This window comes from Microcebus murinus, chromosome 23, assembly GCF_040939455.1.
Source record: "Microcebus murinus isolate Inina chromosome 23, M.murinus_Inina_mat1.0, whole genome shotgun sequence".
Taxonomy (NCBI): domain Eukaryota; kingdom Metazoa; phylum Chordata; class Mammalia; order Primates; family Cheirogaleidae; genus Microcebus; species Microcebus murinus.
In genome coordinates this window covers 23,346,914-23,361,270 of record NC_134126.1, presented here as the reverse complement: position 1 = coordinate 23,361,270, position 14,357 = coordinate 23,346,914, and the positions used below count along the sequence as shown (strand labels likewise).

The 14,357-nt window shown below is 33.9% G+C and overlaps 1 protein-coding gene across 1 annotated transcript in view; it reads left to right on the top strand.

Annotated features, from left to right (window-relative positions):
• Positions 1 to 14,357, top strand: part of DTL (denticleless E3 ubiquitin protein ligase adapter) — a 45,887-nt gene that overhangs the window by 11,418 nt on the left and 20,112 nt on the right. Inside the window, exons 6-11 of the mRNA XM_012781665.2 lie at positions 2,625 to 2,690; positions 4,380 to 4,492; positions 5,825 to 5,898; positions 7,232 to 7,335; positions 7,606 to 7,710; positions 10,611 to 10,723. Of these exons, the coding sequence (XP_012637119.1) occupies positions 2,625 to 2,690; positions 4,380 to 4,492; positions 5,825 to 5,898; positions 7,232 to 7,335; positions 7,606 to 7,710; positions 10,611 to 10,723 (575 nt within the window). The remainder of the gene's footprint in view (positions 1 to 2,624; positions 2,691 to 4,379; positions 4,493 to 5,824; positions 5,899 to 7,231; positions 7,336 to 7,605; positions 7,711 to 10,610; positions 10,724 to 14,357) is intronic.

Here is a 14,357-nt window from a genome sequence, read left to right as displayed (position 1 = left end):
TCATTTATTCACTAGAGCACTCAGAAATATTAAACTGAGTTGTTGAGGTGATTTGGGCTTTTAAAAAAGACAATTTTAATCTACTGTGGTTGCTGTTGAGACTGGAACCTTGAAGAGGAAATATGTGGTGTTATTTTTTATCTCTGCATAACTTTCATTAACCCTTCTAATTATGAAGTTAGGGATGCTTGTGTTCTAGTTTTCTATACTACTGTGTCAGTATTGACTCTGAGTTTATAAAAGTAATTTAAGATTATGAAAATTTACCTAACTAAAGGGTAATAGAAAAGGAAAGCACCATATCTTTTGGTCCCTTTGTTTAATTTTTAAAGCTTTGTGCATATAAATCAATCTATGTCAATGTGGTCTAGTAGAAAAAGCACTGAGTTAGAAATTGGGGCAAGTGGCTTTTATCACAGCTGTCAGTGGTCCATAGGTGCCCTAGTGTGAATTAGTCTGGTTAGATACTGCCCCCAAGGCCCCATGGTTTGGTTGGTGAAACAGACTAGATTTTAGTCCCAATCATTCCCTTGAGCCATATGCCCTCTTGTAGGGCAAGCTTTTACAACCATGTATAGAAGTCCTGTGTTTTATTCTGGACTCTTGGGCAAAGTTACCTCTCTAGGCCTTCATTTCCTAATCCAGGGGTCCTAAAACTACGCCCGCTGGGTGTTTTTGCTCCCGCTGCCTGTCCTGCTTAGCAGCCCACTCATCCCCGGCCCACAGTGCGCATGTGTGGAATATGCGCCGCACTCTCCAATGGTCTGAGGGACAGTGAACTGGCCCCCATTTAAAAAGTTTAAGGACCCCTGTAAAATGAGATTAATATCTAGTTTGTTTAGCTCACAAAAATGTTATAAACATAAAAGTGAGGTGACAGATGAATGCATTAAAAAAACTGAGGATCATATAAATGCTTAGTGTTTTGTGGGTTTTTCTTTAGGTTGTATGGTTTAAAAGATCATTGGTCCAGTTCTTTCAGCTCTACCATGGGCAGGACACAAATATTCTAAAGAACTTCTAGTAGATAATTAAAATCGATTACAAATTTATTTCTGTTTCCTCTGCCAGAAACTTACCTACATTTTCACCTTCTTTCTCATTTCTATTTGTTTTTTAATAAATTTTGTTTTTCTGCTGAGATTTATTGTCTTTTCATTAATTATAAGTGTATATTTTCCTCACCTGACATAGTTTTAATTTGCTTTACAACTTTGATAAATCAACATCTGGATTATCTTAGGGTTGGCTTCTGTTGATTTCTTTTCCCCTGAGAATAACTTTCCAGGCTCTTTGCAGGTCAACTAAGATTATATCCTGGGCATTGTTAATGGTATATTGGGTTCTGGGTTCTGTTATATTGCTTAGAAAAGAGTTAATGTTTCTGTTTTAACAGGCAATTAACTCCTTTAGATTCAATTGCAGACAGTAGGGTGGTAGGTCATATCTCAATTCATTTCTTTAGTTTAAGCCTCAGTCGAAAGCTACTTTCGGTTTTCTTTTGCACATATGGTCAGCCAGAGACTTGGACTGAGTTTAAACACAAATTAGAGGTTCCTTTTCTCTGTCTGTCATCAGGTTCCCCCCACTCCCTCACTCTCTGACAGCTCTTGTTCTTCCCAGTCTCCTTTCCTGGTTCTTCTAGGTAGAAAGATAGCAGATTTTTCTATTGATATTTTAGCTGCCTGGTATTAATCCTGCAACTGTTGCTGCCTTCAAGGTAGAACCACAAAAAAGTCCAATAACCTACCAAGGGTCAGTCATTGGCTAAAGGTGTTGACACCCCTCTAAAAATTACATGTTTTTGTTCAGTCTCCATAGAGTCCTCAGGTAGTTGTTTTTGTGTTTTGTCTAGTTTATAGCTTATGCAGGTGAATCACTTTGTTAAGTGCTCACCTTTTCATATAAGAAGCAGAGTGGTGGTCTTTTTTGGCTTAATTTTAAAGAATAAAGTTCTATATTCCCTTCTCCAATCCCATTGCCCTCTTCCTATCCCCAGAGGTAACCCCTTTCACAAATTTCATATAGATCTGGCTCATATAATTATGCTAAAACAATGCAGCTTAGAGATTTGGAGTATAGGCTCTGGATTCACACTGCCTAGAATACCTTTGTGAGTTACTTAGCCTCTCTGTGCCTTAGTTTTCTCATCTGTATGTAAAATGGAGAGAATAATACCTACCTAATAAAGTTGATAGCAAGGAGTGAGATACTTTATGTAAAGCATGTAGAATAGTACCTTAGCACTTAGGATAGTAAGCACTCAGTATATTTTGGCTAGTGCTTATTTATCATTCTTACTATATTATGTAAAGTATTTTATGTGGTTTTAAGAAAATTCATAGAGGGATGATTCTATAAAGTTTTTGTTCAGCATAAGCATCTTGAGCACTTTGTAATCCCTTCTCTTCATAGGTGGTTTCTCTCTTTGTTATTGAGCCGTATGTTTTTAAATTTTTTTTTTTTCCTTTGGGTGAATTGTACAAGCAGGTATGTTTTTAAATTTTTAATCTCCAGTGCCAAATACAGGACCTGGCACATAAGAGATATTCTAGAAATTTCAATTGAAATATATGTGTCAGTGTCTGGTTTTGTTAACCTCTTGATAAACTATTTCCTTGCAGCTGTGTTCTGTACAGGTGGAAGAGATGGCAACATTATGGTCTGGGACACCAGGTGCAACAAAAAAGGTAGTCTAGTTCTGTTTTAATTTTGACAGATGTGGTATCACCCCATATTTAAATTATTTTGAGTGCAAGTGTTGGTGATTTCATCTGATTACCACTAGGGGGCAAATGCTCATAATTCCGCATTTCTGCTCACTGTTCCAGTTCTCAGGATCTTAGTTCTCATTGCAAGTATTGCACTCACATATTTACCTCATATTGTCTTCTGAATTCTAATGCCATTTACCTACATTATTGATGGAATTTAAAATATTAATACATAGGCTCACTGGTAAGTATTTTTTAATTTAAATTGTTTTTGGTTTTAAAGAATTAGATTAAATTAAACATAGCTCATGCTGTCTCATGGTGCCATTAAGCGAAAGTGGTGATCATCTCTGTGTTTGCTTGTAATTAATTAACTTATTTAGGAAAAAAATTTTTTTTAACATTTACTTTTTTATTGATATATCATAGGTGTACATATTTTTAGGGTACATGTGATATTTTGATGCATGTATACAATGTGTGATGATCAAATCAGGGTTATTGAGATATCCATCACCTCAAACATTTATCTTTTCTTTGTATTGGGATCATTGCAATTCTTCTCATCTAGCTACTTTGAAATACACAATAAATTATTTTTTTAAATTTTTATTAGAGTATATCTTGTAGAGTTGTTTTAGGCTCACAGCAAAATTGAGCAGAGAGGGTTCTTGTATACCTGCTGCCCCACACATGCACAGCCTCTCCAACTGACAATATCCTGTACACCCAAGTGGTACATTTGTTAACAGTTGATGAACCTACATTTACACATCATTATCACCCACAGTTTATAGTTTACATTAGGGTTCACTCTTGGTATTATATATTACATGGATATTGGCAAACATATAATGACACGTGTCTACCATTGTAGTATCAGACAGAATAGTTTTACTACCCTAAAAATCCTTTGTGCTCCACTTACTCATCCCTACCTCCCCACTAATCCCTGGAAACTACTGACCTTTTCACTGTCTCCATGTTTTTGCCTTTTTCAGAATGTCATATAGCTGTAGTCATACAGTATGTGGCCTTTTCAGCTGGTTTCTTTCACTTGGTAGTACTCCTTTAAGTTTCCTCCATGTCTTTTTATGGCTTTATCAGACTCATTTCTTTTTAGGATTAAATAGTACTCCATTGTCTGAATGTGCCACAGTTTATCCATTTACCTGCTGAAAGCCATCTTGGTTGCTTCTAGTTTTGGCAATTATGAATAAAACTGCCGTAAACATCTGTATATTTATTTTTTATACGTTATAATTTTACCACAGGAAATATAGTGCAGCTGGCTCTTCTGGTTTCTAATTTCACTAATCTGGTCAAAAATGACTTAACCCTTTGCACTTGCATGCTTTTTTCTCTATTCCTTTATTCTACTTGGGATTTAATTTTTTAAATACCCCAGATTTTACAAAGCACGGCAGTAGAATAAAAAACTAGAGTTTCTTTTCTACAAACTTATTTATTTGGATTTTTTTATATTTCAAATTATTGATACATTCAAAGAGCAATTTTAATCTCTATAATTTTTGCTAGCCGTGTCAAGTCACACTTGACATCCGAATGCAAAGGGTTAATATTGAGGTCTTACATACAAAAGTTACTTTCAGCATGAGATCAGAGTTCCGAAGCCTAAATCAATTTCCTTGGAATATCTTTCAGATGGGTTTTACAGGCAAGTGAATCAAATCAGTGGAGCTCATAATACCTCGGACAAGCAAACCCCTTCAAAACCCAAGAAGAAACAGAATTCAAAAGGACTTGCTCCTTCTGTGGTAAGGTTTTACAGATATGTACATGGGTGTAGATCTTAACAACAGGATGGAATATCATTTAGGGAATGTGTTGACCATAAAATGGTAGCTCTTGATTAGGTGAATGAGAATTTTCATTTACTTTTGATATCAGTGGTTTATTGCTTACTCAGTACCTATAGTAGTGGTTCTCAAACTCCAGTGTGCTTTCCTGTTACCTGAGGAGCATGTAAAAAATTCATCTTCCTGAGTCTCAAGTCTCATCTCTAGAGATATCTCTCTCTCTGACTCTCTCTCTCTATATATATATATGTGTGTGTGTGTGTATATACACACACACACACACACACACACATATTCCTATAATATGATGTGATTCATTAGGAAAAGTGGGGGAAGAGTAGTTTGAAGAAGCATATTAAGTACAATGATATAGTTTTCTCTGAAGAATGAATCCATTATTTTCATAATACAAACTACAGAAAAGATGTGAGTTTTTTATATATTTTTTAAACATTTGGCAAAATATTATTAAATATATTAAAAAACACTTGGGTAGAACATAGTACCACTCTAGTAGCTTATAGTCAAAGCTCAAACAATGCCCATAATACATCTTTTTCCTTTAAAAGAATTGCTTTTAATCTCATTTTGATGTGTTTATTTTTCTAAAGTTTCTTGTTTATAGGACCAAAATTAATATTTTAGGGGAAGTATGATTGCTAAAACATTAAGACTTAAAACTACCATGAACAAAACACAGACATGAATGGAAACAGTTTCATCTTCATCTGTGGAGGCCAGATAAAGTTAAAATGAGTAACATTTCAGACATCTAATCAAGTTCTGAGCTAAGATAACTTGTTAGGTTATAGCAAATAGGAAGTCAAACTCTTTTGAGCTCCTTTAATTTTTTCAGAGCATGTAACAATCTCATCCATAATTTTTTACACTCCTATATGATAATCTGGATAGATAGCAACATTTCGTAGATGAAATAGGTACACAAAAGTTCAATGAATTTCCTAAAGATACATAGCTTATTTGTAGAGCTGATTCTAAGTAGACCCAGTGGGCTGAGATAAATTAATCTTTTAGTCACCAGTTGGTTTCTTGAGTACAGGTTAAAATATTAACACTATATGCTGTAATTTAATAATGTTTAGGTCATTTTCTTGCTAAAATTACTTCCTAGTCAGCATATATATCTGATTAAGATGATTGAAAAGAAAAGATTTAGTCTAGTTCACAGTTGGGGGTAGGGAGCCATTTTTTTAGCACCTTATTCTCTTGATGGTGAAGATTGTGATATCCAAGATAGAATTTCCTTCTTTTCTTTTCTTGTGCTATCAGGATTTCCAGCAGAGTGTTACTGTGGTCCTCTTTCAAGATGAGAATACATTAGTCTCAGCAGGAGCTGTGGATGGGTAAGAGTCTATTTCTTGGTTCTTTTGATGAGGTCTCTTTTATGAGCTAAGATGGGGAAGTCACCTAGTCTCATTGTAATTGAATGTGTGTACTTTTAACTTTCAACATAGCAAGTATCCTAGCTGAGAAAAGGAACTACAGATCACACTGAAAAAATATCTAGTTAGGACTCTTGCTAAACTAATTAAATGAGATAATACATGTGTCATGCTTAGCACATTATTAGCACAGAGGAGCAGTGTTTCCTGCTGCTGTCTTAGAAAGAAGCTGGATGAATGGTTTGCTTGCCTTCTATACAATATAATTTACTGAATCTTATTTTGAGGAGTAAGATTTCTATTACTTTGGATTTTATCTTTTCAAGTTTAACAATATCCTAAAAGAGGAAATCTGATTCTGGGCATGTAATTGCCATTTCTGGGACTAATATAGCTAGATTGATGATAGAAAGGCTTAATGACTTTCACATACCTGCCATCTATGATTAGTCTGAATTTTTAGCTTCCAAATAAATCTGTGATGCTTATTGATTGGTTGCTTTGTAAAATATAAATTCTTTGCATATAAGGACTCTTTCTTTTTAAGCTCCCTTCTTATTTTATCTCCTTAACATCTCTCCCTGTAAAAATTTTAATTTGAAAGATCATGGCTTACCAAAGTAGAATTTCCATTGTTTCCTCTAGACACTAAAACCCTTCCGTGAACCAAATTGTCAGGCAAGAATGAAGAATTATTTAAAGGTTATTAATTATGTTTGTGAGTGGCTACAAAAGCTTATTCTGTTTGTTTCCAAGGATACTGTCATAATATGTCATACCAAGCTTGTGTTTTCAAGTTGTCTGCAAACTAGAAGTAAACGATTAATGCAATTATATCAATAGATGAAATGAAAAAAAATACTTTATTTCACAGGAAAATTGTTTAGCCTAGATTACTTAAGGAGTTATGTATAGAGCTATAACCATAGGAACAGAGCTTGCTACTTATGATGTCAAAGGATATATTCAGAATATTAAAGGCTTAGGAAGTGTTTTTTCTAAAAACAATGAAACAATGACTATCAGCATCCAACCTTCATCTTCCTTTTCCGCTCCCTTGGAGTAAACTTCAGTAACGCATTACTGGGTCAAATCACATCTGTTTCCGTTCTGTCAGAATTTTAAATTTGACACTGGAGACAGCAGTATAAGATAGTTCAATTTGTTTTCCAATGAGTTGTCCTCACTGTACCTGGTTAGTGTGCCAGAGGAGGTAAATTAAAAATCATAATTGAAGTTATTTGGGATTGGGAGGAAGTCTACAAAATAACTATTAATTTGCCTTGGTTTTTAGGATAATTAAAATATGGGATCTGCGTAAGAATTATACTGCTTATCGACAAGAACCCATAGCAGCCAAGTCTTTCCTGTACCCAGGTAGCAGCACTCGAAAACTAGGTAAGCCTTTGCATAGACTGACTACAGGACTTTTGGGGGAAGTGTGAGTTTTTGTTAAAATTAAAAACAAAAAAATTAGGCTGGTTTTCAGCAGCATAGGCTAGAGAAACTCTAATATGTAGTTTTATCTTTCTGACATTCAAAAGATAAAAATTCAGAATATGTATATATTTTGGGGTCAGAATTCTGATGATTCTTCTTGTGGAATAATCTATTTTTAGATCTACTCACCTTCATCAGGGCATGCTAATAAAGTTTCCTTTTTTCTAGGATACTCAAGTCTGATTTTGGATTCCACTGGCTCTACTTTATTTGCCAATTGCACAGATGACAACATATACATGTTCAATATGACTGGATTGAAGACTTCTCCAGGTAAAATATTAGTCATTCAAATTCTCTTACCAGGAAACTAATATGGGCTTTTTTGTTAGTGATAATTTAAGGGTTTTTTCCTTCTAACCCAAACCTATTAAGCCATATGAGGATTTTGGTGTCTTTGATTAATTCAAGTGATATTTTCGTGAGTATATATTCCTTGTGATGATTTTACAAGTAAACAGAATCCTGCTGTTTATGATGACTTAATTTTATTTTGATAGTGAGTCTCCTGAAATTACGCCCCTTGGCCTATATGTAGAGTTACCTCAATTTTCTATTTAATAAGCTGTAAGGTAGAGAAAGTTGTTCCACTCAACTTTTGTCCTATTTGGGGGCTGTTAGTTAAAATTAGGGGCTGAATTTTTCAGACACCCAAAATAGTTCTAACCTACCTCAACCTTCTCTATAATGTTGGACAGAGGCTATTTTCTCTCTTTAGGAGCTTTCCCCAACTTTACCTTTTTTTCCTCAATAATATAAAAATATAATCTGATACTTAAAACTAATAAATGATATTTTTAAAAAGAAACACATTTCTCAAGCATGCTTTAAGAGGGTTTATGGGTTACATTATTTTTAAGAACACTATCAATTACATAAGCAAGCTACATATTGGTAGTCTGGTTCTTCCTCAGCTACGGATCTGTCAAAAATACTTTGAATTCCATAAGCAATCCCTGGAGCTACCCAGTTCCCACTAAAGTGAGATGTACTGGTAAACAAATCTCAAAATAGTACAGAACTCAGATCATTTTAGCTGGGATCTTACAGAAGTTTCCAAAGATTGCCCTAACAATCTTACTAGGACTTCATATCTCTGTTGGTATCACAATTGACATTTCCAGTGCTTTAGATTAGGTCTGGTGTTCTCTGAACAAGATAAGAGCAAGAGTATTTAGAAAAAGGGAGAGGTTTTATAACTTCTTTTGTTGTTTTTTGTAATGTAATCAGAACTTGGAGAACTACTTATTTAGTCATATAAAACAGACTTTTCAAAATCTTTCCTCAAAAGATAAAGCCTAATCTTGATTATATTATCAGTTGTACAAGAGCTCTTTCTATATAATTTTTGCTATAATGTTGCACTAGAAGGGGCCTTGAGTTTAGTTTGTACCTCTGCCATCAAACACTTTGCTAATAAAGTAGTAACCTTTTCCTATACTCCTAAAAATAATTTGATTTGCTCAGATAAATAAATATATAGGTAGATACATGGATATATAGATTTGTTCCTTAAAAATTGAATGACAGCCAAATGTGTGTGTAACATCCAGTAATTACTTGTCTTTTTCAAAACTTCAGAAAGGATCTTGGGCTCAGTACTTGATCTACCATACTTTTCATTTACAGTATACAAGTGATGTTCATAAGAATGACACTCAGTCACTTTAAGAGCTTCAAAGAAAGATTAAATTGAGCTAATTAAAGCCAATATAGGCTACTTTTAGGAGGTTGAGGTGGGATGATCACTTGAGTTCCAGAGTTGGAGGCTGCACTGAACTATCCTCTGTTGTCCAGCCTGGGTGACAGAGCAAGACCCCATCTGTAAAAAAAAAAATTTTTTTTAATAAATGAATAAATAAAAATAAAGCCAATATATGTTTTAGAAGGATTTTTAGCAAGATTTGAAACATTTACAACATACTTTGTACTGGCTTGCCTTAGACCAGCAGAGGGCAATAAATACTTACAGGTATCGTGGGAAATTTGGTGTATATTTTTTTCATTCATAGTTTAGAATTGAGGAAGATGAAAAATTACAGTTTTGGAGCAGTATTCAGAATAAAGGAACTTGTTGATTTTGGAAGGATTTATCTATTGTGGCAGGTTTATAATATGTATATCTGAATTGATTCAGATCCTACTTCAGTTTCACAGTAAAAATGTCCGATATGAGTAGTATTTGCTATGGTGGCTTTTTCCTTAAAAGCTATAAATACAAAGTTCTTCAGTTTTATTGTAGAACAAGAGATTTCTGTGAGAACTTATGAAAAGCTGCTAAGTCCCTTACTAATATTTCTCTCTCTGTTAAAAGTTAGAGTGTGATCTTTTTTTTCCTGCCAAAAATATATCTTAAATTCTCCAATAAAGGTTTTTCCTCATATATTTCCTAGGAGTGTTCTGATGCCAGAGGCCTCAGGTTTTGGCCTCATTAGGATAGAAGAACCTGTCAAGAGCATGTTGTGCTAGATTGGGTTAATCACCCTTTTGCAATGGATAGTGAGAAGTCTAAACCTAGTGTCTTACATATGAACGTGTAGTTTACCTGACTAGCTACTTCTGCCATTCAGCCTATTTAAAGTGTTGGATTAAAAAGATTCCCATATCCCACATAAGCTATTAGTATTAGCCAGAATTCATATGATACTTTTCACTGATTTTTACCTATTCATAGAACAAATGTTTGAGGATCTACTCTGTTCAAAGCACTATAAAGTCTAGTAAGGAAAGAATAAGATGAAATTTAGCTTTAAGAGACTTGAAGTCTAAGGGGAAATAAGAGCAATATATTATACAATGGAAAAGTTCTACTCTGAGGTGAGAAGAAAGGAATCTTATAAAGGCATTTTATTATAAGATTGGATGTTGACTATATTCTTTTCCTTTAAAAATGTTTTTCATCACATTTTTTTCTCTTTATATGGCCATTTCTGTACCAAATATTTAGACTGAGTTCATGAGATTGGATCTAATATAAAGCCTCTTTCAAGGGTTTTCTTTGTTTTTCTACCAAAGTCTAATTCCTGTTTATTTGGTGAATAAATCTTGACCATCTACTTTAATAGGCAATGTAGTCATAAAACTTGACAGAATGTGCCTGCCTTCGGTATTCATTTAAACACTGGAAATACCAAGAACCAAGTAATTTGTAATTTGTTTTTTTCCTCTGGCAGTGGCTGTCTTCAATGGACACCAGAACTCCACCTTTTACATAAAATCCAGTCTTAGTCCAGATGACCAGTTTTTAATCAGTGGCTCAAGTGATGAAGCTGCCTACATCTGGAAGGTGAGTTGCCAAACTTCCCCTACAAAATGTGAGACAGAAATATTCTCGCAAATATTTCTTCTGTCCAATATGAGATAAGTTTAATGTAAATACATATTATTAACTTTTCTTATATCAGATATTTAGTAAACATTTCTGTTGGCTCCTAACATAGCTGAAACCTCACACCGTCACAGACTGTATGACACTTTCATGGCCGTAGTTTGTTAGAAATTGACAATTCATGTTCTTTATTTCACAGATTATTAGGAAATTGAGAATTCAAAAGGGTAGTAAGAACCTTTGTCTTGCTTTATTAGTGTTTTATATATTTAATAGCATTATTTAATAATTTTTATTTTATAGATTTCCCACTGCTATTACACAAATTTATAAATTATTTGTTTGCTTTTTATTTTATTTTATTTTTTTGTATATTTTTGGCTGTACTAACTTTTTTTTTATGCTTTTTAAATAGTAGTAATTCTAAAGTAACAACTGTAAACTGAGAAATTTAAAGCTGTCCATTTGAAGTCCAATGGAGAAAATTGAAATGTTACACAAGTAGCATGTACTGATCACTGAAAAATTTCTCTTGAGGGAATAATTAATTACAGAAATGTTCTGGGAGTTCAGAGAAAGATCATTAAAATATTGCTTACCTGTGGCTAAAAATTAGTCATCTTCTAGGCCAGGCGTGGTGGCTCACACCTATAATCCTAGCACTCTGGGAGGCCGAGGTGGGTGGATTGCTCAAGGTCAGGAGTTCAAAATCAGCCTGAGCAAGAGCAAGATCCCGTCTCTACTATAAATAGAAAGAAATTAATTGACCAACTAATATATATAGAAAAAATTAGCTGGGCATGGTGGCGCATGCCTGTAGACCCAGCTACTCAGGAGGCTGAGGCAGGGTCTACAGGATTGCTTGAGCCCAGGAGTTTGAGGTTCCTGTGAGCTAGGCTGACTCCACAGCACTCACTCTAGCCTGGGCAACAAAGTGAGACTCTGTCTCAAAAAAAAAAAAAAAAATTAGTCATCTTCTAGATTTTCCTATAACTTCATAAATGTCTTTGACATTGATTAATTAAATGATCAGAGTTCACATATTTTGAGTTTTTAAAAAAAATTTTAGTTTTTTATTTCAATAGAAATTAGGGGGTACAGGTATTTTTTGTGACATGGATAAATTGTACAATGCTGAAGTCAGGGCTTTTAGTGTACCTGTCACCAGTATAGTATACATATTTTGGGTTTTAAAGTCATAATGTCTAAAACTTCATAGATCCCTAGTTTTGATATTGTTAAATCCCTTTTCAAGAGAAAGTTATTATCATTCTTGGCCCTGCCAACATGTAGGAAGTCATACTGTTAATGTTGTTTTAGGACAGGGGTGGGCCTTGTTCAGTATGAAGCATAATTCTTCAGCTTAATTTCATCTAGTTCTGAGGAAAGTACGAAAATGATTTCTGTATACCTAGAGATGCAAAAATGCAACACTGCCTTATTAAAAGCTTTTAGTAACACTTTCCTAAAGGGTCACAAGGTGGAGATGATGTTCTATCCAAGATGCTTTTTTTCTACAAGCACGTTTCTTTTCTTTATTGTATTTTTTAGATGAAAATTTGCTTATAAAGTACTCTTGAGAGGTCATCTTATGATAAGAGTTTTTACTCAGTTTCCTCTCTATAAGATTCTTCTTACTTTAGCTTTAAACTTTAACAATGTGTGTCACTAGCACTAATGCTTCTGTCTTATATTTTAAATTTTGAGTTTCAGATTTGGTTTTGTGCTTCCTATTTTGCTATCTTTTTAGTTTTCATTTCTTCTTCCCACACTATCTTACCTACATTTCTTTGTCTATTTTGGCTCCCAACTTAACTAGAGAATTTTATTCCTACCACAGAAAGAAAGAACTTTCTTTCTTCTTAAAGTAAAAACAAAAATATTCTGAAATTTCAGACATACCAAAAAGAATAATAAAGAATTATACAAATAAGTATTTATGAATTAATCATTCTGTTTAAATAATTTTAGATCAGTTTTTAAATTATATGTAATTATGTATATAATTATATGTATATAGTGGAGGTTGTAGTTTTCCAATTCTTTTTTTTTTTTTTAATTTTTTTTTTTTTTTTTTTTACAGCCATCATCATACTGAATAGTTTTCCAATTCTTAAAGTTCCTCTTCTCTAGCACAAAGGCCTTTTTAAAATTTTGTTTCAGGGAGTAAAAGTGAAGTGATACATCCTCCCTTTAAAGATACATACTAAAAAAAATAAGTAAAGATACACACTAAAGATACTTGTAGATACTTGGCTGTTGTTTCTAACCCATTTTCAGACATCCAATCGGTGGCCACCACGTACATGGGTGACCCTTTTTGAATTCCTAGGCTGGGTCACATGTCAGTGTTGAATGACGTGGTTCAGACGTGATGTTCTCCTGCCCGTCCACACATAACCCAGTGTACAGGCTCTGATATTTGAGAGCTTGGCAAGCTTGCACCTCCTAAAATTGAATTTGCCTAGTGAGGTAGCTCAGTTTCTCTTTTCCATGATTAAAAAAAAGGAGGGTTGATAATTCCCATGCAAGCTGAGAATCCAGGTTGTCTGATAACTCTGCTGTGTGTTCAAAAAGTCAGGATTTTATTCTTAAGTGTTGGAACTTTTTCTATGCTAAAAAGCCCATGGGCACAAACAAACAAAATAGAAGAAGGGAGTTTTATATCTTAAGACAGAAAAGAATGGCCTTTTAATCCTCACTACTGCCCAGCAAAGGGGAGATGTAATATATTTAGACTTTGATATAGATGCCCAAGACTTAAAAAAATTTAAATTTATATTTTTTCTTTTTAATTTTCCTATCCATTGTCCCACCTCCCCCCCCCATTCCCTCTTCCCTGTTTTCTGATATAGCCACTAAATAGTATTGAAGTGGTTATAAATAAACTGATTTGGCACAGTCATTCTACCACTGACTGGCGAAACGTTAAGCCTGACACTTTAGGAAGTGTAAATGATCTCATGGCAGAAATAAAGATTAGACTTGGTTTCCATCTGGGCAGAGTAAGGAGATTTTGTGGGGAAAAGTGCTGATCTTTTTCGCATGTTTTAGTTCATAAAATGCTTTATGGTTAGAGCCATTTGGTTCTGAGAATTTTAACTTGGGGATTCCTTGTGCCTTGAAGTCTATATTCTGTAAAAAGTAGAATATGTAAGAGAGGACAGTCTTCTGTGTTTGACCATCTCTAAAGTACATAGGTATAAATGTATCTTATTTAATAGTCTCCTTCCTATTTAAAAAGAAAAGAGGCTTTAAAAACAGAAATCATGTAATTGTAACAATGTTTTTATAATAATGAAGTGGTAATAAATAAAAACTTATTTGAATAAAAATAAAGGATTTAAAAGCCACCTGACTTTTATTGGAGGAAATTAATCTTCTTTGAATTAGTCACTAAGTACTATACCTTAGGATAGTCCTAAACTGTCAAAACATAAAAGTTCACAAAAACTTGTTAGACATTAGTTTCTCATTTTAGCCCACAACTTGCCCTTCCCCTAACTTTTAAAAATTGAGATAAATTAACCATTTTAGTCATTTTAACATTTACATTTCAGCCAGGTGTAGTGGCTCACACCTGTAGTCCTAG